Genomic DNA, 27,473 nt, shown 5'->3' with positions numbered 1-27,473 from the left:
GAAGGGCGGCCGCCGCCTCACATCCGCGTCCGGAGGAGGCTCGGTCCGAGCCCAGGTGGGGCCGGTGAGGGGCGGCGAGGCCGGGACGCCTCCCTGAGCCTCCCTGAGGCTGTGGGTTGAGCCCGTGTGGCCGATGTGCCGGTAACCGGCACGAACGCAGCCCGGTCTGTGCGCTGCAGGTGCTTGGGAGGCTTCCAGCGCTCGCATCCCTCGTCGCTGAGGTGTGTCGGTGATGGCGACCATCTGCGAGCTCCCCGAGGATGTGCTGGTGGAGCTGCTGTCGCTGCTCCCGGCCCGGGACCTGATCCACGGCTGCAGGCTGGTGTGCTCGCAGTGGCGCTACGTGGTGGACCTGACCACCCTGTGGAAACGCAAGTGCCAGCGCGAAGGGTTCTACGTCCAGGCTTTGGACAGGAGCGTCTCCGACTGGAAGGTCTTCTACATGCTGTGCTACCTGAAGAGAAACTTAATCAAAAATCCCCGTGCTGAAGGTTTGTTCGCTACTCAGAGCAGAGGGCTAAGATCATTTCCCAGCAATCAGAATGAGTCAGTCCTGCGTTACTCAGCTACTGCTGGCGGTGTAGGGCTGGCCTGCCTCTGATGGGTCCGTCCTGGGTCAGATCCATGAGTAAACAGTGAAACTATCACGGGCAAGTAAAGAATTGATAAATGCACATCTGTGACAGTACAGAAAAAAATCTGTGAGTCACTAAGGCCTCAGCACTGTGGATACTGACTGGCAAGGATGATACAGCAATAAAACTATCAACCCAATGGACTAAATAATCAGGCAGACATGTCTTTTCCTTTTGTTCAAGAAGCAGCTAAAAGGACTGCAGTTGCTCTAGTTCATTATTGACTTCCTGTTTCTGATACAGGCAAAAAGTTGCTACTAATTGTTGTAGCTGCTGACAGCCACCACAAACTAATGACTACATAGTGACAGAGGTCACTTTTAGCTGTGGAAAAGATACAGCATGCCTGACTATTAATCAAAGTAGATTTCTGGTATTTTTATGTAGCTGACTTTTTAATGCAAGCAGGGATAGTGTACAAAACTAATCTGAGGCCCTAGCTCTCACTTTTATGTGTTTTTTTTTTAGAAAGCTTTAAGCACTGGAAACTTGATAAGAATGAGGGAGATAGCTGGAAGATTGAGGATCTGCCTGGACCCCTTGGAAGAGAGATACCAGACCCAGAAGTACACAAATACTTTGTCACTTCATATGGGTAAGAACTATTCCTATGATCTGGTGCTGGAAGAAAGCTGGTTCTTCCTCTGCCTACAAAAGCACTGTGGTTGGAGGACTTGAAGTAGGTCACTGAACCTTAATCCATCTGTAGGAAAATGAAGGCAATTTCAACCTTTAGTACTAGCTACTCTAAAGAGACTATATACTCAGCATACTTCTGAGGCATTACTTTATAACATCATGTGCTAAATTTCTCTGTCCCTACCAGGAATTTCCTGTAATCTTGTCTATGATCATTATCATGTGGGATCCCTGCTTCTCTTCCACCAAATGTGGTGGGCAGAGGTTAAGGTCTGGTGAACTGATCAGATGCACTTACCTCACAAGGTCAAACCTCTTAACCCCTAAGAGTGTCTGGTGCATTTGTCATGCTGACAGCTTTTATTGCAAGCTGTTAATAGTGGAGGATTTACTGCTTTTACAACCTGTAAGCAGTTTCGTTTTAGCAACATATGCTATACAAGCACAGAAACTTCTTAATCCAGTTTATTTTTTTTATGTGGAGGTGAAGCTAACCAGTTTGCTTCCTTGCTGGTTCTGTCTTTGGAAAAAGTCGTGTCTTAGCCATATCAGCCTTGTGGGCACTCAAGGTCTGGGTGAGCTTTTAGCAAAAGCAAGGATGTAAATGGAACTATGGATGTTGAGAGCGATGTGTTTTATGAAGTTGTTTTTTATTTCTGTTGCAGGCCGTGCTTTAAGTCTCAACTTATTACCCTGAAGAAGGAAGGATACTGGAACGAGCTGATGGATGAGAAACGGCCTGAAATCATAGTCAAGGACTGGTAAGTGTGTGCACTGAAATTCTGCATAGAATTTCTGCCATTATGACCTAGATGTAAGCTGGGCCTTTGAAGCTTTTCATGCTATAAAATATGTTCTTTATCCTTTGGGATCTGGAAGTCTTGAGTAAGGCATAGACTATATCTAAGTTTATTCAGTGGGCTATAAGATGATTATCCTGTGAATAGAAAGATAATGGGAAGTTTTAGAACTCCTCCATAACTATGGGTATGACATTCCTTTCCTCGATCCACTTTGGAGACTCCTTCTGAAGGCTAAGGAAAATTGAATGCTGTGTACACAACCCTGGCTTCTTCGTTACTCCCTGCCTCTTTAGGTACGCTGCCAGATTTGACTGTGGGTGTCGTTATGAACTTACAGTGAGGCTGCTTTCAGAAGACTACATCGTGCTTGCAGAGTTCCATCCTGAGCCAGTGGTTATAGAGCAGTGGAGCGATGCAACGTGGAGAGAGGTAAGCAGCAGCTCTCCAGACAGTAGCTTTACATCAAGATTAAGACACGCATCTTTCAAACCTTACCTGGCTAAAAGTCACAACTGGCCCTGCTTTCTCTGCTCTTCAGCCTCTTCTAACTCAAGATAAAATATAAAAAAGTTCTTGCTCTTGACAGTGCTGAAGAAACACTGAAAGATCGAGGTTGATTTTGTAGGTGCATGAGGTTTCCTAAAGAGTATTCCCCCCTATGCTTCTGTGATGTTTCTACTTAGTCTCTTCAAGTGTATGTTCTTCACTTAAGCTTTTGTCTAAGCTGAGTTATGGGAGCATACATGTAGCTCTTATTTGTGTTGAAAATAAAAATTTAATTTTAAAAAATACTGCTTGGATGTAAGTATTGCAGACACTACTTTTCCTAAATTGCTAAACATGTTGAGCTTGGTTTGGATGGCTGTAGATTCCCTGTTATGTTGTTCCTTATATGACAAATGAATGCTGTACCCAAGAATCAAGCTCAACATTGATTGACTTAGTCTTCTGCCCTTTAATCATCTAAATAAGGCTTTTTATTTTTTCCTCCCTCAAAAAGGGGTATGATGCACTTTCTTTAAAAGATATTTTGGAATGAGCCCTTCCTCAGACCAAGGCTTTCTTACCGTAATTGTCCTAGTTTAAAGGTCAGTGCTGGTTTATTTAGGCAAAGTAACAAGCATTTTCTTTTTCTACAGATGTCTCACACCTTCAACAATTATCCAGCCGGAGTTCGTTACATCTGGTTTCAACATGGAGGCCAAGACACTCAATTCTGGGCAGGATGGTATGGAATCAGAGTGACAAACAGCAGCATCACCATTGGACCCCAGACATCATTGTAAAGGCACAATATAAGTGTTCTTTTTTACCTCAGGACTGTAACCAGGTGGTCTCAGGTGCACTTATTTGTCTGTACTCTCTGGGTGAATGTCCTGGCTTTGTTTTGCACAGTTGATCTGGAATACAAGCAGCTAGCACTCCTTGTTCACAGCAGACCTTCTGCAGGCCCAGCCCTTTGGAAGGACTTCTGTCTTCGTCTGTCCTCCTCCTGCACCGTGGATGTTATGGCAATTACTAGTGCCCTTCCTTAGGAGGAAGACTAGGACAATTAAATACAACAACTATCTTTAGTTAATAGTGTTTGGCTGTAGCACCAGGACATAGTAATCTTAAATGGAAACCCTTTCTTGTTTTTTCACCTTATGAAAGATAAGGCTAAAATGTATCCATTCAGATTATTAATCCTTTTTCTGAAAGGCTCTGCTACAGACAGACTTGTTTTGTGTTGTATTTTCCTGTTTGTTTAATTATATATATAAATATGTATCTTTCATATCAGCCCTTCCACAGCATAAGGAAGCTGTCAAGATAGCCCATTCCTTATAGTTTCTGTAAGTATATATGATCAAAATGGTACACGCCTTCCCTGTCCAATACAGCCCATCATTGTTTGAATAAACAGAGAAAAAGAAGTTAAGGAATCCCTTAGGGTGGATACCTTATATCTTAAGTGCCTTTTGATTGTGCTGTGCTCTTTCCATATTACCTTTGTACTGAGCTCTTGGTTTGTACAGAACAGTCTAACCCTATATAAAACGTTCAAGCAGCAAACAACCTGGATATGCGGTGTTCTTGCGCTTTTTACTTTGAGGAAGCAGGGAGGTGCTCTGCTGGCTTTTACCAATTTACCTGCCCAATAAACTCAACCCAAATATACCATGAACCATTCCTTCCACCGCTGTATAAGCAGAGACAATACTGACGCCCTCTTCCATCCCCTTTGATAAAAGTAGGATAGCAGTATTTTTTTCCCCTTTTCTGCTGTCTTTTAAGCAGGACATCTGACAAGTGTCCTTGCTGGAGAGACACGTTCCAACATGCTACTAATGCCACTCATATTTGAAGGTTCTCCATAGTAGTCCCGGCTTTCATAGGAACATGGGTCCTGGCTATGTCCTAGAGAAGGTATGGAAAAGTGGTGGAAGCTCCATATAGAATACAAACCTCCACACAAAATTAAAGTACTTCTCTTGCTAGAGGGAAGGTTGGTATGGACAGAACGCAGCCTATTTCAGCTGGGGTAAAACTTGATATTTATTGAAGACTACTTAGGACAGTCACAGTGGACAAACGCTACATAAGGCCTCACTCACCCTTGGTATAAGACCATTGCTCTAGTGGAGTATACAACAGATCCCTGTATATCACTACTCATGTGCAATGGAGATGCCCTATTTAAGGCAAGAACTGGATTTGTACAAAGCACTGACTGCACGCTGCAGTCAGCTGCATCCTGCACCCAGGGATTCACTGTAATGAAACCTATACTCACTCTCACACACGAGCGTACATGGGAACAGGCTCTGGCTCCACATTCCAAGTCAGTTCTATATACAGTGGTAAGAGCACTTGAAATAAAGAGGCAGCAGCTGCTCTACATTCATCCAGAAGGCCAGCTGAAGAGACTGGTATGGTTTGTGAGAGATCTTGCTCCACTGGAAGATTGGACAAGGCTTGCAGGAATGGAATCAGGTGCCTTTGTGGGCTCGTTCTTCGACATACAGCTGCATCTGGAGGAGAGAAACAAGTGTCAGTTCTGTCTGATGGGTAGGTGAATGGAGAGAAGCCTGCAACAGGCTAAAGAGTTTGTACCTTCTCCCAGGTTCCCTATTTTAATACGAAAAGTTTTCTGATTACATCCAATTTCAGGCACCTCTTGGGCCAGAATGCTCTGCTCACCTTCAAGATATCGGATGTCATAGTTTTCAGTGGAATAAGCCGGGGATCGTGCATGTGTACGTCTTGTTCATCAGCAAGGATCCACGGGAAATCCTAGGGGCAGGACAACAAGTAAGTGAGAGCTCCAGTGACTGAGGGAAGAGACAAATGGTGATGCTGAAGGTAACTCAAGAATTCTCCATACATTTTAAAAGTTCTTGCTATTATGCTTGGCCCCAAGACCCAGAATATCATCATTTTCAGTTAGAGCCTGAAAGTACACTATTAACCCATTATACTTATCTATATTGAGCTTGCACTTCATGTATTTATTATATCAGTATTTAACTGTAACTCCAAAATGTTCAGGGCATTGATTTCTGTCTTACCTTGCAAATTCAAAGGCTGTCCTGCTATAACACCAGTTCCAGTTACTAAGCACTACAGAGCAGAATTTGGAAAAAAAGATACATATTTCACATGCCTTATATATTGTGCCTTAAGACATAAAATAACTTGTCTCTGGAGGAAAAAAAAAAGTTTCCCTATTTCCTAAGCAAGGATACACACAAAAAATCTATCTTGCTTTAAGATGTGATCTACACAACCTTTTCCTGCAAGATAAATGTATTTGTGCACCTGAAAACCACAATTTTAATGTTAGCTTTCCTTGCTAGTTTATTGCTAGTAACTGGCCATCTACACATGGTGAATGTGCGATGAGTTGTTTTTTTTGTTACTTCACATACTTATGTTGTACATTAGAGTACTTTAAGTGACTGAGCTGGCGTTAAGCAGTAAATATTGTTACAGTCTAAATCAGATATCAAAGCAGCTACTACCTGAACTGCAGCTGGTGCATGGTAAATGTCACTTCACCACTGAAAACTCTTTAATGCATTCAAAACAAAGTTGTGAAGTGCATCACAAAACTAGCAATGTAGCACCCTTTAACCTTAGCGATACCAAAATTCTTCAATTTCCATTCTTTGCTCTGCAGTTTGCCCGCACACAGGCAGCCACTGCTATCACTCACTTTTATCACCTGGATCTTCTCCATGTTCCGTGTGGCAGCCTCCCGTGTGTGAACCAGAACTGTGAAGGTGCAACCTGCAAGAAAAACGGCAGCCTACAGAGCAGGGGAAAACTAACAGCAGCTTGGACACTGCCCATAATCAACTCAAGTTGAGCAAATCCATGCTCTCAGGCTGTATGGACCTGCCTACCTGGGGGATTGTTGTCAAGCACGGCATCACACACACTGATCTTCAGGATGAAGGCACGCAGTAATTGCTCCACGTGGGACAGCAAGGACTCCGAACTGTTGGGAGACAGCAGTTGTTACTGGCATACAGCAAAGTACTGAGGCTTGTAACTGATTGCAGAACATCTCTACAGGTGCAGGGGCTGAATGTCACGAGCAAGCACTAACGGAAACGTTACCTAATGGAAAGGAGAGGTGGCTGGGTGATTTCGAAGACAAATCTCTCCACTGGGTGGTGCTCTTTATCCAGGATTACAACTACAACTTTCTCCACATCATTCTGCAAGAATAAATAGGGTTAGAAAAAGCACTTCCTTAAAACAAGCTGTCTTCTGCCCCCAGCGTGCTACACTTCTGATAAAGTGGCAGTATGTTCACCTGCTGTGGAGCAGCAATAGCAGTTATCTAAGCCTTGAGCAGTGTCAGATGACACTAGCTTATTAGAAAAAATATTTTTGCAAAGCTATTTGTTTATAGATGTTGAACTGATAGCTTATCTCAAAGCCATATGGAGATGAAATTCACTAAATAGTGCTTTGGAACCAAGGAAGAAGTGCGCAGTCATCTCATTGCATCACTCAGCAATGGACAACATAAAACCATCCTATTTCCAGTCTCTAGATGTAGCGTGATGTCTGTAAAGAGCAGAGAATGAAAACCCTGCCAGCATTTGACATTCTGAAATGTTTGATATGGTCATATCTTTCCCTCACAAAACCTAGAGTTCAAAACTACTTTCGCTTTCCGGCTTACAGCCCAGCATTCAAACTATTCTTCTGCCAGATGGGTGCTTAAACCTAACATTCTGCTTTCAGATACATTTAAGTTAATGCGTAGGATGATGTAACTGAAAATATAGAAATGAAGCCTCATGTTTATGTATTAGATGCAACTAAATGCCAATATTCAGCAGCAAGACAGCGCCTTAACTACGATGAAAGGTTATGGATGTTATTCTTATTTTTCTAGTTCCTTTATAAGCCAGCATATTCTATGTGGTAAATATGTAATAAAAGCTTTGCAATTAAGGCAGTATTTGTTTCCTTATTTTGTATCAAAACCCCTGCAGTACGTTGGGCCAGCCCAGGTCCTTGGTATGATCTCACCTTCTCGAGCAGTGGCTTTACACAGTGCAGCGTGTCTTGGATGTACTGATTCAGCTCTGGGTGGCACGACATCTGTAGCAAACAGAGTGAGGAGTCAGAGCCGTGTTCCTATGTGAGTTAGGCCAATGCTAAACGGGAAGACTTCAACATAAAAGCGTGATGATTCCAGTCACACTTGAAACAGAATTTTTCACAACTAACTTGCCAATTTACACCACTCATTCTTTCATGGAAGGGTTAACGAGCTGAAGCAGACCACTGAACCCACACAGTTATATTACTCCCAATGCTCTCGCTAGCTTGGAAGCTCCTACATAGCATGCACCATATACTGTAGCATACCACTTATCACTGAACCATCTCCTAGGAAGCATGCTTTCATGTTATGTCACTGCACAAAACGGGAAGCATTCTACTGTTATCTGTTAAAACAAACTTTAGAAGTGATTTAGTTTGGCAAGCGTTAACTGACTGCTGGTATTTTGCTTATCTGCACGGCTGTCATCTTCCAGGAAACTCTCCTACCTGGACAGGTACATTGTATTTTTTCCTCTTCTGAAAGATGCCAATAGGGTAAACTTCTCTGACGTATAAGATAAGGTGAACGGCCACCTCTAGAAATTCTGAAAGAACATCTGCAACGACTGAAAAACAAAAGTAATGCTGAAGGTTGCAGAGCACTAGGAATTTTATATTTTTTTTAATTCATAGCAAATTTTTAAAGATTTTTTTTTTTCCTGCATGAATTTCACCTCCTACCAAGCTTCAGGAAATTTAGAGCTAGAACAATCCTCCAACAACAATCCTCCAACACCAATCCCATAAGCTCACATGCCAAAAAGAAATCCTGCAAGCACAGCAGCTTGCAGCATAACACAACACATTACCTTGCCCAAAATTAAGGTCCTGTCGTGTTAGTGTGGTCATCTTGCCCAGAACCTGAAAGGCAGCACAGAAAGAGCATTTATCCCCCGGCTCCTCCAGTCTTACTACAGTCAGCTCATGGAGCCATCCGATTCCCTGCTGCCACTGAGCTCAGGCCAACAAACTGCCCTCTATGCTCAGAAACAAGCACAAAAACACTGCTCTGACAAAGCCAAAGACCCGCTGTGAAAGATTTGAGCACCCTTTATGACCAGCAACATGTAGTCAAAAGTCACCCATAGTGCAAAAAAATGAAGACAGCGTCTTTGGTGTGTTCTGGTTTACAGCTCAAATTAATAGTTACACATAACTTTATTTCTGATCTTTCTTTTTAATAGTGTTTTACTTTAAAAATCTGCCCTGTTCACAGCTCTTCATTGTCTCCCTTCTTTTTTTGACGCAGTTAAGAACAGAGGATTTAAAATTCCTACGACTTAGCCAAGTTTAGACAACCACTTCTTAGCAGCACAGGGAACACTACTTATTATTTAAAAGCCACATAAATGTTCTAGTAACATATTAGAACATACCCCTTTTCTAGGCTCTGTATCCTCTTATGGCACAAGATCTCAGTTTTATGGGGTTATTCTCACACCACCACAAAATATTCAGGTCAGGATCTGCACCTTCCACCTACCCAACCCAGGTACCCATCTGCTATCCACTAACAACAGCCTCAGAGCCTCTCTCAAACCCCAAGGAATACAAACCCTGCACAGCCATATAATTAATTTGGCATTTGTCCTGCAGGAATTTGTGACAAGGGCAGCACATCAGTAGCCAACGTGAGTATCATGTACCAACAATCAATCGGCAGATGCTGGGGCTCAACTTTCCAACAGTTTGTTATACACCACCATCAGGACCTGACATGTTTCAGGCTATAATGCGGATAATTTCCTATCACAAATTTTAGTGCGTTTCATTATTTTAGTCATTCTCCATGCATGCAAACTCTAACCTACTCGAATCAGTAACTGATCGGAGCAACGCTGCCCCTAACAGACTTGCACCTATTCCTTTCAGTGTTTTTCCTTTTGATGCATTTCATTTCTTCACAGGGTCCCTTCCCAGCAGCAGCAGTCCCAGCTCCCCAGCATAACGCAGCGCACTGAGAGATGGCTACAGAAAGCAAGGAGCAGGCACTAGGCTGCCTGCACGTCCTTCACGATGCTTTTTGGGAGCCAGCAAACCCCTCAGAGACGAGATTCGGGAAAGAAAAGCGCAGCACGGGAGGCAGGAGCATCGCGTAATTGGCAATCTGTCATCTTGACAGCGCTGTCCTTTACGCAGGCTCCTGCACCAGCCCGGGGAAACGAGCACAGGCCTCTCGGATCAGGCTGCACCGCGCCCTGCCCCTTGCACGGCTTCAGAGGAGAGAACGGAGAAGCCCAAAGGAGCCTTCCTCTCCTCTCCTCTCCTCCTCCTCCTCTCGGGGCCGGCCCCGCGGAGGACAAAGCCTCAGGGCACGCACGGCTACCGGGGATGCCCCGGTCTCGCCCTTTCCGAGCCTTTTTCCCACCTGCCTTTCTCCCTGCCTCCCCGCGCCCACGGTGCGAGGTGCCGCCGCTCCCACCCGAGCCCCCCCCGAGCCCCCAGCGGACCCCCACCGGGCTCCTACCGGGCTCGCAGCCGCCCGTTCCGCGCCGAGGAACCGCCGGTGCCCGCCAGCCCCGTGCCGCACCGTGCCCGGCGGAGGGGAGCGCGGTGCCGGTCAGCCCCGAGCCGCTCCGAGCCGTGCCGGGCCGAGGGGTGCCGGGTGCCCGGTGCCCTCCCCGCCCAGCCCAGCCCCGGGCCGGGCCCCGCCGCTGACCCCGGTTCCCGCCGCCCGCCCCCGCCCGGTGCCCAGCGCTGCCGGCCGCGCGGCGGCGCGCGCCTGTGACGTCACGCGGCGGGCAAGTGGCGCGCCCCCTGGTGGCGGGAAAACCGGGAGGAGGGGCGCGGGGCTGCTCCCGCTGCCGGTCCCGGTCCCAAGCCCGGTCCCCGTCCCTCAGTGGGGGGGGGGGGGTCCCCGCGTCCCGCAGCTGCCCCCACCGCCGCTATGGGGCTGCAGGGAGCGGGGCCCGCCTGCAGCCCGCCCCCCGCTGCCCTAACGCCGGGATTTCCCTGCGGGGAGCGGGACAACCGGGCCGGCCCCCCCCGCGTTGGCGGCGGCGGCGGGCAGGTGAGCGGGGCTCGGCCGGGGCTTCCCCGCCTTTGTCTCCGTCCTTTGTGTGCCCCGCTGCCGCCGGCAGCCCCCGCGCCCCTCCGCCTCCCTCGCACCATGGCCCCCGCACCGCGCACCCCCCCCCTGCACCCCGCTCCCCCGGGATTCCCGGCGTCCCCGCTTCCTCCGCGCATTCCCCCACTGCCTCCCCCCCATCTCCATCGTCTCCTCCTCCTCCTCCTCCTCCTCCTGCCGGCTTTGCACACCCCCTGCCCCCCCCCGCAGACCCTCTCCCCTCCCCTCCCGCTGCACGCACAGCCCCTGCCGGCCCTGCCCTGCCTGCCGGGCTCGGCGCACGCCAGGAGCTGCGGACAGGTAGGCAGCGGGCTGCATGCTCCATGCTCCCCCGAGCTTTTTCTTTTTTTTTTTTTTTTTTCCCCGTTGCTTTCGCAGGGATGGGGGGCGAGGGGAGGGCGGCACGTCCCCACTTTCCGTGCGCCCCGGAGGAGACAAAGGCCGGGGGGTCGGGGATCCCCATCCCCGCCGCCGGGATGCTCGCAGTGCCTCGGGTGGCGGCGGCGGCGGCATCGCGCGGGGCTGGGAGCCGGGGGGTTGGGGGACAACCGGGCACCCTCCCGAGGTGCGAGGTCCCTTCGGATGTGCCTATTGTCGCCGTGCCGGGCAGCAGCCTCCCGGTGCTCGCTGTCCCGCTGCTCCGCTCGCCCTCGGGGCGCAGGATGCGCAGCGCCGTGCGCCTCCCTCCCGACACGGCTGGGACACGGCTGGTCCCTGCCCTGGCACCAGAGGCACCGCCGTTTGCCTAGATGGGTGCTGAGCTCCCCGGGGTACGTCCCGGCTCGGAGCTGAGCAAAGTGGCCGAGGGGCGAGGGAAGCTTTTCCCCCCGTCATTGTGTCTGCCGAGCCCCTGAGTGCCCACGGGTTTGTTCTCCGCTCTTCCTCTGTTGATAAAAGTGAGATCTCGTTTCTGAATTAAATCAATTTGGCTTCAGTTAATGGCTTATTACAGCCGGTAATTCATCATGTAGGATTTAAGTGACATTTATCCAATTCACACCTGAAGTCTTCCGTCAACCGGAGGATTTAATGGAAATGGTTTTGTATTTCCATCTCCTCTCCCTTGCAGAAGGAGGCATTAATCCTACACGTTTTGGTTCAAAGTGAGAACGACACACAAGGAACAATGTTGAAAGCACAGCCTAACTGTTCTGCCACTTGGGGACGCGTCCACCGCTCCCCACAGTGAGGACTGGGCCAAACCTGCCCCTCTCCTCCCCGTCACACCGGCGGGTGCTTTCCAGCCGGGTGAGCAGTGACCTTTGCTATTGACTGTGTCTCATTTGTCACTAGGCATTGTGCATTAAGCCGGAGAGTCTTCTCTGCCGCGCTGACAGCAAGCGACTATATCTTGGATGCTAATCTCAGCCTCATTGCTATTTTAATCTCATTATTGGGTAGAGGAGCCTCTGGTTGATAGCAGGTTGCCTGTGATGGCTGTGTCAGCCACTCTGTGAAGTCCCCGAGGGAAGCAGAGCAGAGGGTACTGCATATTCATTCGTGTGCTTCTCTTCCACTTCAAAACAGTGGCTTGCTGGGCTGCTCTGTCCCCAGAGGCTGCACCCTCCCTGTCCGAGCACTGAGCTGCGAGCAGGGAAGCGCTCTGTTTGGGTCAGGGCAGGCACAGGAGAAAGGGTGGCACAGCTGCGGCTCAAGGTGAGAGGCATGCAGTGAGTTGTTGGATTTGCAAGGTGTCCAGCGATCATCAGAGCTAGGGAGCTAGAGCTTAGGGTGACTTACTGGCTGGTGTAACGCTGCCAGCTTCCTCACAGGTCTGGGCTGCAGGAGAGGGCATTTCCTGGGCTGTGCTGCGTGAATAAGCCACTTTGGTGCTCGGGGGTCAGGAGGGCAGAGCATGGTCTGCCAGCCAGAGCTGAGCGGTGAGAGGACAGGAGCACCTGGGCCAGTGTGGCAGCAAAAAGGGAGTCCCAGTCCCAGCCCACCAACTAATGGGGAACGAGACACGTTTCAAGTGGGCACTGGATACAGGCTGCCTTGGGGAGATGTTTTGTGGAGGCACAGGGGTAACTACAGCTACTGCTTAACCCCCTGCAAGCTTGAGCCTGTGTCCTGTCTCTTGTGCCATTAGTGCATGGAATAAACCTGAATTTAGCCCTTTCTACAGCAGGGTGCTGTTCAGTGATGGCAAAAAGTGAGAGAAAACCAGCAAAATGAAAACATTTCAAAGGGTGATGGTGGGATTCAAGTAGCTGAGCCTAAATATCTGCAGAAGGAAAGTCTCTCACACCAAGCGCAGTCACGAGGGACAAGGAAACTGGAATCAGTTAAGTATGAAAGGCAGGGTGGGGAGGAAAGGTGACAATGGATACAAGCAACCTAAGAAAGGAGGAGGATAGCTCTGAAAAGGGAATGAAAAGGACTGGAGATCTGTGATCTGGGGACTTTGCTGTTCCATCGTCCCAAATATGTCTGAGGCAGCAGAAAAAAAAAATATCATTTACAAAGTGAGTGTGCAAGAAATGTTGGAGATAAAGAAAGCGATATCTTTACCTGGGGGAAGAAAAGGGAAGGATGCATATAAAATTTCCTGTTTGCTTTTGGAGACCCTAGAAAACTGTGTGTGGGGGGGTGTCCCTTGGAAATGGGAGGGTCTTCTGGCAGATTATGTATGAAGCTTCTCAGCATTTGCCTCCAGAAACAGAAAAACAGATGGAAAGAGACCCAGCAGGGAAGTGAAATCTCATTTATCTGCACAATGCCATCCTCCTGGCTCCAGCCAGCTCTCTGCATGTCAGCCACCATAGAGCCTACCCCTTCCATTCTGCTCCAGGCCTTCCCAAGCCCATCCATCACCCTATGGCTTCTTATTTACAGAGAGCCTGGCACACGAAGCTGGCTTTATTGTCTGTCATCTGTGCCACACACGCACATACACACAACACCCATGTAGATGCACATACACTTTGTCTATTGCTACAGCTTGGGGTTATCTGGAGTCCAGGAAATCTTTAAGCACTCCTGCCAAAGTCTGAGGTTATCAGAGCCAAAGAGAAATCTGGCCCAGAGTATGTGCTTGGGTTCGTCTGAAGCATAGAAACTGCATCATCTGTGGTGATAAAGGATCTCCATATTCTCTATTTCTGTGTGCAAGTGTGTTGTTCATCTTCGGTGTGACATGAAGGATGTATGTGAAAGGTTAAAGTCAGGACTGTCAGGTACCTTGTTTTAAGTCAGATTTATACATGATGATCTGATGTTAGCACTTCGTCAAATACAAAACAAATACAGCAGCAGCAGCAGAGCCTGCTTCCACAGCAAGGTGATAAAGCTCTGTTTACAGGGAGAAAACATGGCCAAGTTTCTGGGTACCCATTCAGTCCCTGGCTGCCTTGCAGGATTACAAGCAGAGAGCAGAGTAACAGCAATTATATCAGTGAGTCCACAGAAGGAAACTGCCCACGGGGAAAATTACCCGAGATGCAAAAAAACTTAATTTCCCTTACAGGGTTGTGACTATCCACTACTAACCCAAAATAGATCAGAAGTATTGGCTGAGAGACAGCACTGCAACTCATTCATCAGCCCTGAGCCTGCACCCCAGGTAGCTCTAAGCCCTTATCTTTGCTTTACACATTTCCTTGCTAGTAGGCAGATTTGCTACCTCAAGGAGCAGGTGGTTCATAATCCTGAGGGCATATAAAGGAAGTGCAAAGTGCTGGGTTAAGTAAAGAGGGTGCAGGTCTGGTGTTGTGGAGAGCTGCAGGAGCAGGTTAGTACGTTGGCTATTTCCTTTATTAATACACTATCCCTAAGAAGATGATTTGGGGATTTGGTACAATGTATGTTTGGGTTAGAGCAATTTGGGAAAGGCATCTCCTTACAAGAGCAGATATTTTTCCTCCTTTCCTCCTGACAAATGCCTCGCTCAGGGCAGAATTTCACCTTTTATAGAAAAGGTGCATCAGCACAGTGAGAACGTTGCTGTGAGAAGTCCTGGGCTAGCACTGACATCTTTTGTGCACTGCATTCCTGAGAGAGGACAGGGTGGAGTTTGCTTTAGTACTTAGAAACTGAGGGACCAGAGCACTGAGGAGGGGAACCAGGGATGTTGTTTTGTCATCTAGCTGTCTTGTGGAAGTGTGAATTTTTCAGCCGTTTTAGGGCAAGAAAAGCTGAGGAGGTAGGAAGAGGTTTCTGCAGTTACAGATGGATCACAGCATAGAAACACCTGCTTAAGAGAAGGCTGGGACTTCTGTCCCTCTAGCACAGGCTGCATTAATAGAAGGTACCAAAACTGGTCCATTTTGGTTGGGCAAACAGCTCAGAGCTCCCCTGACAAAAGTGCAGTCCAGGTGCATTATTAATGCGTTATTAGTCATTTACGTGCATTATTAATGCAGCATTCCCAGCGACAGCCGTGCGTCGTGTTAGCCTGTCCTCTGAGCCAGCGCAGAGCTGAGGCAACCCGTGTGCTCCGGCTGCACTTTCCTGCTGTGTCATGCCAACAGGCCAGCTGAGCAGCTTAAACGAATGCCCCCTGCACTTTGAAGCAGACCTTCTGTTTAACTGCCCTGCAGCATCTAGCTGTTCTCTGGCTCCTGCTGGAAACTAGGATCTGCTGCTAATGTGTCTGTCAGGTTCGTCTTCAAAGGGGCCGTGTCTGTGTGCCTGAGATTGGAGGCACCTGCCTCGCATTTTCTTCGCACTTGTTCTCTCCTGTTGGCACTTTGCCTGTAGATGGAGAGGGAAGATGCTGTTTCCAGCTCTTTGAGTTGTTGAGTGTGATGCCTCGATCCAGCTGGTTTGCTCTGGTTCTTAAAGAGAAAATCCTTGGAGGGAAAAAAAAATGTGGATGCAGAGCTTGGGTTTTGCTTGGCTGCTATTTGTTACACTGGTTTTGAAGCAGGACCTTCAAGTGCTCTGCTAATAGATTTAGCTGTCTGTCTGGTTTTCCTTTGTCTCAGGTAGCTGCCAATAAAATGTCATTTTTTAGTGTTATGTCTTCTGGAACTGAGCTACTCGGCACCTCCCAAATCAGCCCTCTACTAGCAGTTTGTCTTTTGTGGCCAGTGGACAGATCTGCTCTTCAGGCTCTGCCTCCCTCTTTCCGGGGAGGTCTGGACTGAAATTTTGCTCCCAGTCTCTAAGCAGTAGCAGAGATGCATCTTGTAAAGGCAGAATCTGCTGGTGGATGAGTGAGCAGGCTTTTTGGTTAAGAGCATGGAGACATCTCTAAGCCCTCCAGATGCTCCATGAAGCTGGGGTTGCAATGATGGCAGAGGTTCTGCTGACTCAAAATGCTTCAGATGCACTTCTGCGGTTGAAAGAAAAGGGGAAAGGAAGGACTGAGGTCATTCTTAGGGTGATTCCTGTCAACTCCACAAAAAGACACTGAGATGGGCTTTGAAGGATATTCCCCTTCACAGGTGACACAAGTGACAATGGCTGGTCAAAGAGAAGGAAAGGTTGGAGGAGGGGATTGAGTGAGCAGCTGGGGCTGTGAAGAGCTTTGTGACATTATTTCTCAGGGTAAGCACAGGACTGCTTTTCTGAGTGTCACAGGGATCTCTGGCTCTAAGCATGCCTTCGTGCTGCCCAGACTGAGGGGGACAGTCCAAGAAAGCTACCTGAAAGTGAAAGGCTCACTAAAAATGCTGAGTTATTTGCGGGAAAGGGCAGGGAAGAATGACCTAATTAGAGAAGTTTCTAACTTGTGCAATATCCCAAAGCCATGTCTCATAACACAAACACAGGGATGAAGAAAGACCCTTGAAAATATCCCAGTGAAGCAGAGTCAATGAGAATACTCTAGCCACTGTGCTGAGACTTGGTCTCAGTGCTCTTTGGATTTCGGTTACCCTCCCAGTGAGAGCCTCACCTGGTGGGTGAGCTGAAGGGATTTGTGCAGGGCCAGGGAGGGAAGCAGGACAAGCTGAAGAAAATTCAGCCTGCTTTCCTTCCCCTTGACCAGCATCCGCTGCTCTGCTGACAGCAAATTTGTTCTTCTGCTCCACTGAGATATCAGCACAAAATTTGCAGTTTTTTTCTTCCCTTGACCGTTTTCAGGCAGCCTGCAGCAGTATGTGTGCGCATCACGCCTCTCTGTCTCAGGCTGCTCAGGGCTGTTGCTGGTCCTGCGAGGCCACCATCTGTCTCCGGTTCTGTTCATCTTGACATCTTCATCGAAAGGAAACCAGCTGAGGGGGGAGACCTGGTGCCAGCCAGCCCCAGGATGCCAACCTGGCACCGAACTGGCCCAGCCTGACAGCTGGTGCTGTGCAGGCAGCTCGGGGGCTGAGGCCTGCAGGAGCAGCCCCTCAGATGGCAGGCTGTGAATGGGAGGGTAGGGGAGCTAGTCAGCCATCAAAGGGAGATGTCCTGCTGATTGATGGCCCTCATTTGCACATGAAACTGGGACCTCTCAGCCCTGCAGGCCTTGCACGTGTGTCTCAGCTGCTGTAAACAGGGCTGGGAGAGGAGATAACGGAGAAGGGAAAAGCACTCTGCCAGCTCTGGACACCTTAAGTGTTGTCATCTAAGTTAACCTAGGTTTGATTTTTGGTTGCCTTCATAGAAGCTGGTTGCTTAATGTGTTTTGTTGTTGTTTGTTTTAATTACAGGTGAGGCAGAGCACCCAGGATTATGGCAACTTCTTCCACCTTCTTCTCCGCTTTTCTTCTCCTGTGTGTGCTGGTTCTTTCTGACATCAGCGTTGTGGTCTCCTTGGACCCTGGCACGAAGCTAAAAAATGTTCCAGAGAACAACAACCACCTTCAAAACCAAGAGATGTGGCTGCAGCAGCCCAGAAGCGGGCACCACCACAAGCATGGCCTGGCCAAGAAAGAGAGGGCCCATGCCATGCCTCCTAGAGGGCAGCTGGCTGTGGAGGAGGCCCTCAGGCCGGGTAGCGGAGCTTCAGCCGTAGAAGAACCAGCACCAGGACAGCCAGCAGCCCTGAAACAGGACAAGGATGTGTTCCTGGGTTTTGAATTCCCACATCGCGAGAGGGAGAACCAGTCCCCTGGGTCTGAGAGAGGGAAGAAGCAGAGCAGAGAACACCGGCGACACAGCCGCAGGGACAGGCTGAAACACCACAGAGGTATTTGAGCTCGCAGGGAAGCTGAGGTTGTTGGGTCACATGAAACAAGCCTCAGCTGTGTGAGGGCAAGAAGCTGGGGCTGTGGTAGAGCCACATGGGTGTGCTGAGGGTGTGGGGTGCGTGCCTGCTTGGGGGAGAAATCGGCCAAACAAAAGAGGCACAAGAAAAGAGGGAAGTCCAGAACTGGAGGTTTTTACTGCTGGCTGCAATTTTCTGAAAATGACCTGGTTTGCCTTACAGGGGAGAGCTCTGAAAGCTCCTAGGACTGGGGGGGTCGGTTTGGGGTGGCCTGCTTTGTTTAGTTGGCTTTTAATCAAGTGGTTCAATTTATGAAGAAACATCTCCAAGCCATGCTCAGCCTCTCCACTGACTTCGAAACATGACCAGAACTAGAAATAATTAGAACAGCAACAAAAAGCTGCCTAGCTTGAAGATCAGTTTCTTTTCATCACAGCTTGTATTCTTCTGTGCTTCTGCTGAACTATAAAAAATACAGCTTTTGCACATGTGAAATTGCAGTAATTATGTTAAAATATGGCCGAAAATGTTGCTAAAAGTTTTTGACCGGGACTGCTTTCCTTCACAGGTCAAGTTGTGGGTGTGTGTCTCTGCGGTATGGTGTACTCAGTGTGGTAAATCTTTAGTTCAATTAAAGCCAGGCAATCTGTGTCAGTCCACACCATTTGACAAGTTGGGTGTCAGTGTCCCTGCCTTCCAGCTATCACCCCTCCCTGCATCAGCAAGAAGAGCTCTATTGTTTTCTCAGGGGACTGGCTAAACAACTCACATTAAGCAATATATAAGAGCACGCAACAAAGCTGGTTCAAAGCAATATTTGCAGACTACAAAACAGGCCTCATATCTTTAGTTGTATATTTAGGTGTAAGTTAAGGTCTATATTAAAATTAATACTTTGCAAAAGCATGGATCAAGCTGTAAGGTTATTCTTATTTCAAGTTAGGTAGGTTCCGACTTGAGCTAGACAGAAGGAGCCCACTCTTAAAATGAAGTAAGAATGTGTTTACAGGAATTTGCAAAAGTTTAAACCATTGGTTTAAAAATGGTTAAACAGGTGCATTTTGTATTCCCAGGACCAGACAACAGGGATTGTTCTTAAAACAATTGACATGCTACGCTTATAGCTTCAAGAAATCTTGAAGATTCTCATTTTCCTTAGGAAGAAATCCATCAATTCTTAAGTAAGAAATATATGTACCTGCACTTTCTTGAAGATATGTCTGATTTCAGCATGTAAGAATCAAGGTGCATCTACTGTAGGCCTGATCTTTCACTTTAATAGCACATGACTCTGCTTTACACTGGTCTCAACAGCAGATCAGGCTGGTAGAAAACCAGGCAGTGGCTGGGTGAAGTCTGGATTCCTTTGACTCAAAATTTTCCATGGCACGCAGAGAGGAGAGGGGTGAGCAAACTAATGCTGCTGTGCCTGTTGTCCTCTGCAGGGAAGACTCCCGATGCTGGGCCAAGCTCCTTGTACAAGAAGCCTGAAAGCTTTGAAGAACAGTTTCAAAACCTCCAGGCAGAGGACGCTACAAGTCTGACTCCCACCACGCTGCTCTTCACTGCCCTGGAGCTAGTTGTTTCAACAGATGAGCCTCCTGTTCTTCCAGCCACCTCACCACGGTCACAGGTAAAGAGACAATGGGTAACTGCACTGTACCTCTGATGCAGACAGAAATCTCCTACAGCTAAGGTCCAGTTTCTTATTTTTCAGTTAGAGGTAAGTGCTTGTCTAACACCAATGCCATCCCTCAGAGGCAGCTCTCTGTCTTGGAGACATCTAAGCACAACATGAACAGTTCCTTCAGTCACTTCTCTTCCAGGCCCTATCTCTCCCTTAGCTAGCCATCTTCACTCAGCTTTAAGGAGTGGAAAGGCAGCAGTAGCACTCAGCAGGAGAGGCAGCATTTTCTAATGCTCCTTGTGGCTTTTCTTCCTCACGTATAAGCAGTGGAAGCTTCCCTCTTGGTTTCATCTGGAACAAGAGAAAGCTCCTTTCTTCTGAAAAATGAGATGCTAAGAATCTGCAGGGAACGAGGTGGGGGTGAGGGCTGGGGAATTATGAAACCTCATTAAGGTCTGAAAGCGCAGGGAAAATTTGCAAATGCTTCCATGTCACTACAGAAGTGTAATCCACTGTCTCCTTGGTTTCTTGTGGTTTGCAGGCCCGGCTCAGGCAAGATGGGGATGTGATGCCCACCTTAGATATGGCACTCTTTGACTGGACAGACTATGAGGACCTCAAACCAGAAATGTGGCCATCAGCTAAAAAGAAAGGTGCTAAACTTACATTGCTGAGCTCCCCATCCTCTTTCCCAGAAGTCATTCTGTAAGTCTTTGCCTATGGTTAGTGTTCATAGAAGGTGAATTGCTGAAGGATATCAGATCATAGAGGCAGGAAAAGAGCAAAAAAGCATAATGCTGATTGTATTTTATGTTTTGTTTCAGCATGCTTATTGTTTTGGATGAACAGTTTGAGGGCAAAGGAAAAATGGTTAAATAGAGGGTTGAGAAGCAGAGAGAAGACTAAACTATAGAGGTTTAGGGTTCAGATTCCTGAAGTTTAAGGCTGTTCTCACCCTAGAATGATGTAGCCTCCAAAATAAAAACACTAGTGTGAAATTTTCTACCAGCATCAATTCTTTTCCATAGAGAAACGCCGCAGTAAGAGCCCCAACAGTGGAAATGAAACCGTGTCGTCAGAAGGAGAGCCGTGTGACCATCACCTGGACTGCCTCCCAGGTGAGGATCAGCCTGATAGCCATTTCTCCAAACACTAAGTTGTTTGAAATCCATCCCAGGCTCTGATATAAGCAACCTGATTTTTAATACCGTTAGAAAGTGGTATGCCCAGAGGGCAAAGGCTCTGTGGGTGTGTTGCAGGAACAGATGATGTCTGTAAGACAGAGCTGTCGTGGATGGTGTAGTTTACAGGGGAGTAAACCAGCTATCCTGACCTTTGCTCCTGTGTTGCAGGCTCTTGCTGTGACTTGCGTGAGCACCTCTGCAAACCACACAATCGAGGCCTTAACAACAAATGCTACGATGACTGCATGTGCACAGAAGGTGAGTTCAGCTTCTTACTCCCCGGCTTCCAGTTGGCTTAGTAGTTGGCCAAGTTGTCTGGGAATAGTGGTCTCCAGGCAAAAATAGGAGCCAGCTCTGCTGTTCTTAGCCTTTCCCTGCCACTGACTCACAACATGACCAGTGAGTCATCTAGGATATCTTGTTTTCTCTATTGGAAAAAAAGAATCCTGATATCTGCAAACCTATCTAACAGAAGAAGCCGTTGTATATTAACACCTCAATGGGGCTTTGAAGTCTCTCATGCTATGAAACTGTCTTACTATCCTTGTTTCACACGAGTTTGTTCTTACTATGGCTTTTCTGACTTAATTTCAACTGAAACTGTAGTAATTTAGGAGGTGTGGGCAGGACATGGATTTCTGCTTCTTAAAACTGTTTCTGGAGAATCCACAGCAGCCCTTAGTAGACAGTTACATTATGAAGATGTTGGAAAGCACTCTTTTAGTTTGAACATGTTCAGGATCAGCTCCAGGCACGGGGTCTTGTCTGCCAGAACACCGGCTGCCAAGTATTGTGACCTGTCTTAAGTACCTAGTGACTTTGACCAGGTCATTCACCTACTTCTTAATCCAGTTAAACCAACTGATTTCCTGGAGCTGTAATGTTAAATGATTGTCTTCACCTTGGGCATGTCATGCAACACTTGAAGGTCCTCATCAGAGGATATTCTGATAGATTAGCCTAGGAAAGTGTTTCTGCGAGCCTAATGAGTGCTGCCTCCGGCCCTGCTTTATTTTTATGTTAGCTGTAAGTTGATGACAAATGTGAATCTTCTGTAGCACTAAAAAGATCCCCAGAGACAGAAGGTCCAGATAAGACAGCCAAGATGCTTAGATAAGAGCCAGAGCTCTGATCTTGTGTGCTCTCTTTCTGGGAAGCCTAACTGCCCTGGGGGGATTGGTAATGAGGGGCAGAAACCCAACTTGAAGGTAGCCTGATCTCAACATAGCCCAGGGCATGCACTCCAAAAGGCAGCTCAGTGACCTGTGACATCAGATGGGTCTCCTGTGTACAAGTACTCAAGGACAGTTTATGGGCTGTCTTATTACAGAAGCTATAAATCACCGGCTTTCCCCTCTCTGGAGGTGCTGGCACTGTTGCTGTCTGCTCTGGAAGTAGAGTTGCAGTTTCTGGTATGATAACTCAGTTCTTGGCAAGAACTGCAGTGATCAGATCCTGGACTACCAAAAATCAAGGCTTTCATGGAAGTTATTTGCACGTAGGCTGTCTGCTGTCTGGCCCCCCTATCTATGCATTCTGTTGTAACAAAGGCAGATAATAGGTACCACAAAGATATATCAGTACCAGAAAAAAAATGAGTTAGCCTGACCAGAGGCTCCCATTGCCTTCCACTGCCATGGGAAACTATGTACTGATGTTTGGTTTTGGTTTAACAAATAATTCCCCCAGAAGTATTCATCAAAGATATCTCGCATGGCTTCCTTCAGACCCATCACTTCTAGCATCCATAGTATAGAAATTGAAGGAGATGAGCTTTGGATCAGACCTCCCAGTGCTTCAGTCTCTTCCCTCCTCTCCCGAAGCTTCAGAGAAACAAATAGCAAAGGGAGCTTCCCAGCCACTGCTGCTGCACATTAAGTCTATGGTAATTTCCCACTGGAGAGATCACTTAGACAGTAATGGGAAGTAATAGAGGGAAACCAAGCAGGGCTTCCATAAAATCACTGGAAACAATTGGGATAATTCATTGGTATTTCAAAAAGCCAGTGAAACCTTCTGCCAGAGCCAATGAATCCCGAACCAGAGCAGTGAGCCAAGCAGGATAAATAGCGGGGCCAAGGAATTAATCTGCCCTGCCCATGTGAGCCATTCCTCTGCCACCTCATTTGACACAACCCAGGCTTCCCAGGCCTGGGGCTGTGCCCGCTGCAGGAAGTTTTGTCACGAACCAAAGCTGGGAGCTAACTGATGTTACTGCCGTAACAAGCCTCAGTCCCTCCTGCTCACCATGCTTGTTTTTTTCCTACAGGGCTACGCTGTTACGCCAAATTCCACCGGAACCGACGAGTGACCCGGAGGAAAGGGCGCTGTGTGGAGCCCGAGTCGGCCAACGGAGAGCAGGGATCATTCATTAATGTTTAGGAGGGTGGGATGTGTCTCCTGCCTGGACGGTCAGTAGCTGGGGTCCAACCGCTTATACCTAGCAGCGGGGATTAGAGAGAAAGTCAAGGAAATGACTGAAGCTGCAGGACAGGCTCCAACAAGGCTGGTGTTAATCATAAATAGAGTGGTCTCAGCCTTTCCCATACCAGGACTGTATTCCCCCTCCCTTCCCTCAGCACATACCTGGCCTTGACCTGGGTCCCCCTCTCCCAGTTGGCTGGAGGTGATCCTGCCTGCCAGTCTGATGGCCCTGGCAGGGAAAGGTTCTGCAGTTTCATCTCCTCCTCTCAAAAGAGGCAAGATATGAAAGATCCTTCAGGTCAAGGGGGAGAGGTAAAGCTTATGCCTTACCTTTCAGCTGTTGTTTGAGAAGAAACGTAGATGCTCCTTAAGGATCGGAGGTTCGTAGAGGATAGGAAGCTTGTAGCCTCCAGGTGGAAACAAAGATGGGAGATGAAGATGGATCAGCAGGAAGCTGACTGCCTGGGTGAGAGGGGACCCTCTGACATTGCTCTTGCTCCCTCCTTTGTTCACTGCTACAGGCAGATATTCCCTAGCAGTTACACACTACCACTTCCTACCTGTCTTCTTTGGAACTATCCACTCCCATCCCTTCCTGCCTCTCCTGCTCCCGCAGAACAACCTGGTTTCTGCAAGGATGTGACATCCCAGCCTGCAGCTCTCACTCATTAGTTATCCTGCCGAGTCTGTTATTTTTAATGATAATTTTTAGGAGCTTTCTGGGGAAGTGATAGTTTTCCTAGTGAGCCAAAAATAAAGTTTTTGGTAACAGGAGATAGGAACAGGCTGTTCCGTTGTAGTAAATCCTGTGACATGTTGCATGTGTGTTTCCATGATATGTAAATAAAGCTACAATAGATATTCTTTGTGCAACTCTTCTGCTTCTTTCACTGCACCTAAGGATGGGGCAGCAGCCAGAAGGGCCTACAGGAGAGCTGGCCAGCAGGTAACACTGATAACTTCAGGTAATCAAACAGAGCAATTGTGTCACTTGGTAGAAAAATTGCTCTACCCAAACTGGGTATTTAGGCTGCCCAGTATTCTCACTCAAATTGCAGCTGTCTATTTCTGCCTGGTAGCTATCCAGATATTTAAAACTTCTCTGAATTTACTAAGTAACTATTGACTTCATTGATATATCAAGGCAACGTGGGCTACCTGTGTTATATGGGAATAGTGTTAATCAGTAATGATGTTCTTTTCTACTGTTGTCATCCCCAGCAGCCTGGCTTCTGGTGGGAGACAGCTGTGAAGCCTTTTAAATGTTAAATTCCATAACCTGGATGTTTACAGCACTTTGTGTAGGAGTAGAAATACTAATCCTGGTGCTTTGGTCAGAATCCTCTTTATGCTGCTTCCTCAAATCCCCCCGTGTTCCATTAGGGGAGGCAAACCTCCATTTTGCACTCTCTTTCTGTTGTAGTGTTACTCTGCGTTGTGTATTCACTCGGATGCTGCTAGCATAATGGTTTATGCCTCCAATATGAGTGCCCAGTCATGACTACAGAGATATGCTATGAATACAGTAGTGGTTCTGACCCACATCCACCTGCACTGCTAGGAGATGCACTAACAGAGGAATCTGTAAAGGAGGGTTTAGGCAAAATCTAAACAGCTGTGGCCAGATGAGCGTCAGATTTTTACTTACAGCTTTACAATCTCAACCCCAAAATTAGGAGTAAATAAAGGTAGTTTGGCTCCAGCTCTGTGCCGTGACAGCAAGGATGCAATTTGTTAAGCCAGAGAGAGAAATGCAACCCCTCCCTCAGCCCAGATGCAGAATAGTGGGTGGTACTGCCAGTGCTATTGTCAGTGAAAGCATAAAGGGAAAAAGGCCATAATTGATCACAGTCAATTGCAGAGCTCTCAAACCCCAGGCTGTGTGACACCAATGAGAACCACATGCACAGTCTTTGTCAAAGCCAGGTTTTAATACCACAGCACTTTCCAATATAAGAGCTGAGGTCTGTGATGGATGAGTGCAAATAAAAGCAAAGCTGGAAATTTTGCAGGGATCTTTATCCTCGGTGATGCAGGTACTCATTGCCCCATGTCTAACAAGAATCCTTGTAGGATCCTGGGCAATGTTTTGAACACAACTATGTTGCAAATCATGTTCAATACAAGCAAGTATGAATTTTGAGCCAGAGCTTTTAGATGTCAACAGGGGACCTCTTGCTTCTTCTGCTTCAGGTCTGCTATTAACTGAACATAAAGGACAGCTGATTCTTAATTGGTGGGATTAGTTAAATGTCTAAGGACAGTGAAAATAGAGTTAATTATAATGAATTAAGTCACAGGATTATTGGATTGATTGCTCACATTGGAGTTTCAGAAAGAGAGCTCATGACCAAGACTCATTCTTTCTGAATCAAAATGTGATGTTGCAGAGGTGAAGCAGAAGGGGTGAGCAGCAGTGGTGTGTGTGCACGTTGCACTGCCACAGCAGTGCGAAAAGAATCAGACAACCTGATCTATGTATCTGCCAGATAAACTACTGACTTCACAACTGCAGTGCAAAGGAAAGCTGTTGAGTAAATAACATGCCAAGATGTAAAATGCAAGACAAGCTCATAACATAAAACCCTAGGGCAACATTTGTAAAACAGCAAGTCCAACCCACTTCTGAGCATCAGAAAGCTTTTTAGTGCTGCTCTGTGCTGTCTCAGGGGCATGACAGCAGTCGCAGTGATATTATCACTAGGTTACATTTAGCAACTTTCCCCTTCCTTTCTTCCTTCCCAGTATCTACCAGTTGCAATGCAGTCAGTGACAATTCTGCCTTTGGGGGCATTAGTCCTGAATAAGAGAGAGAGACAAACGTCAAGCAAATCTTGTTTTATATGTTCTTCTCAACAGATCATTTGAGAAACTCAAATTAAGATTTCACACAAACTCAGCTTCTCTACTGCCCCCAGAGAGCTTAATTCTCTTAGAAGATTTTACTATTGTCTTGAAAGGACTTTGGATCAGGCCCAAAACAGCCATAGCAGGGCTCTGTGGAATATTTTTGAAAGTTAATTGCGGTACATGTATGCAAGTAAGGTGAGTGACAGTCACACCCAAACTCCTGCTCTATAGCTACCGCTGTTAGCAGCCTCACAATGAGTCCGAGGGGTATACATCATTTTAAACCACTTCTCCAAGGGTGAGAATCATTAGACATGGAAAAGAGAGGACAGCGTGCTGATTTGACATAATCATCTCAGCAGCTGCCTGCTCTGTGAATGGTGTTGAATCTCAGGGATGTTGCTGGCAGTTGCCAAAATGATAACTGCAAGGGAGATGAGGAAGGGAAGCACAAATTAAAACACTTGGGAATCATTCTGTCTCAGGTCTGTAATAGTCTGCATTCATTTTAGCTTGGGGGTGTTTTATTGAAACCCCCTTTCTCCCCCCTCCCCCAGTAATTACTGTGTTGTCAATCCACAGCATGTGAAAGTGCTTCAATTTCAAACCCATCCTATACTAAATTGTTCACATCTATGCCAGTCAGACTCTCCTACATAAAGCCCATAGAAAACATTGCTTTCACATTTTTTATCAGAAAGAACGAGGGCTGTTTTTTTCTTTGAACGTTCTGAGTACAACAGTTCCACAAGTACCCCATAAACTCATTTCTGATATGGCAATTCTAGAGGGCCAGTTAAAAAGAGTAGTCCCTCAATTAGATCCCGAGTTAGATTTTAGAAAAACAGAAGTAGCAATTCCTTGCTGAGATTAGAAGGGACTTTTTAATCCTATCTTTCAAGATACCACATTAGGGTAATCCTCCCCGCTCCCTACATAACGTTGCTATAGACTGTTTTACAGTGAAGTTCCTCCCAGCGTAACAAAATGTCTTCAGTGTCCCCTCCAATCCAAATGATATTTCTGCTTGCTGATTTCCCTCTGGGATCTAAATTTGCGGAGCCAGGACTTCTATATGTCCTTACTCCCTGCTTATTCAGAAAGGCTCTGTTGAAACTACATGCATCTGTGCAGAGCTCATGCTTTCAGTGCTCTTGGCTCTGCAGGCAGGGCACAACTCAAAGACACCACGGCGGCTGTGGCTGCAGTCATTAGTCACCTTCAGACTAGACCCCTAGTGAGTGACAAGGCAGAACTATGAGTGGAGAGCTTGTCTCTATCTCCATCGGCCAGATAAGTACAGCAGGAGGAACTGTGTTAATGCCCATACTTCCCCACAGAACTGCTATCACCTTGCACACCAAAGGCACAGTGTCCTGAAGATGCAAGGAAAATATTTCTGCCTGATTTGCCTCACTTTTATGCTGCCAGGAAGGGAGTCAGCTGTGTATTAGGTTTTTACTTGGTCTACACAAGAAATGCTACCAATACAATTAGCGTAAAGCAGCTAATTGCTGGATATTAGGTGCAGTGAGCTGAACTCACCTAAATCAGTC

At 47.2% G+C, this 27,473-nt stretch overlaps 3 protein-coding genes across 7 annotated transcripts; 2 read left to right on the top strand and 1 right to left on the bottom strand.

Annotated features, from left to right (window-relative positions):
- Window positions 1–19: 19 nt before the first annotated feature.
- LOC137843291 (F-box only protein 6-like) lies at window positions 20–4,135 on the top strand. Its single transcript, XM_068658370.1, has 5 exons — window positions 20–491; window positions 1,104–1,230; window positions 1,940–2,035; window positions 2,371–2,506; window positions 3,217–4,135. The coding sequence occupies exons 1-5, from the start codon at window positions 233–235 to the stop codon at window positions 3,361–3,363; spliced, it is 765 nt and encodes a 254-aa protein (XP_068514471.1). The 5' UTR covers window positions 20–232; the 3' UTR covers window positions 3,364–4,135.
- Window positions 4,136–4,590: 455 nt separating this feature from the next.
- Window positions 4,591–10,294, bottom strand: MAD2L2 (mitotic arrest deficient 2 like 2). 2 transcript variants are annotated; one of them, XM_068658376.1, is made up of 9 exons: window positions 10,155–10,294; window positions 8,497–8,548; window positions 8,135–8,253; window positions 7,610–7,681; window positions 6,683–6,783; window positions 6,466–6,560; window positions 6,276–6,349; window positions 5,261–5,353; window positions 4,591–5,091 (listed from the first exon to the last, which is right to left on the bottom strand). In XM_068658376.1, the coding sequence occupies exons 2-9, from the start codon at window positions 8,534–8,536 to the stop codon at window positions 5,050–5,052; spliced, it is 636 nt and encodes a 211-aa protein (XP_068514477.1). In that variant the 5' UTR covers window positions 8,537–8,548; window positions 10,155–10,294; the 3' UTR covers window positions 4,591–5,049. The 2 variants fall into 2 exon arrangements, with proteins under 2 accessions (XP_068514477.1, XP_068514478.1); XM_068658377.1 differs by having other exon boundaries at window positions 10,144–10,168.
- A 158-nt stretch (window positions 10,295–10,452) lies between these two features.
- DRAXIN (dorsal inhibitory axon guidance protein) lies at window positions 10,453–23,928 on the top strand. Of its 4 annotated transcripts, none has more exons than XM_068658368.1 (7): window positions 10,453–10,697; window positions 17,336–17,814; window positions 19,278–19,465; window positions 20,001–20,112; window positions 20,488–20,577; window positions 20,812–20,901; window positions 22,913–23,928. In XM_068658368.1, exons 2-7 carry the CDS (start codon window positions 17,358–17,360, stop codon window positions 23,023–23,025), a joined length of 1,050 nt encoding a protein of 349 aa, XP_068514469.1. In that variant the 5' UTR covers window positions 10,453–10,697; window positions 17,336–17,357; the 3' UTR covers window positions 23,026–23,928. The 4 variants fall into 4 exon arrangements, with proteins under 4 accessions (XP_068514469.1, XP_068514468.1, XP_068514467.1 ...); XM_068658367.1 differs by lacking the exon at window positions 10,453–10,697 and adding an exon at window positions 10,769–11,054; XM_068658366.1 differs by lacking the exon at window positions 10,453–10,697 and adding an exon at window positions 14,359–14,484.
- Window positions 23,929–27,473: the final 3,545 nt, after the last annotated feature.

This window comes from Anas acuta, chromosome 22 (assembly GCF_963932015.1).
Source record: "Anas acuta chromosome 22, bAnaAcu1.1, whole genome shotgun sequence".
Lineage (NCBI taxonomy): Eukaryota > Metazoa > Chordata > Aves > Anseriformes > Anatidae > Anas > Anas acuta.
The sequence above is the reverse complement of the archived record's forward strand: the minus strand, read 5'-3'. Positions and strand labels throughout refer to the sequence as shown.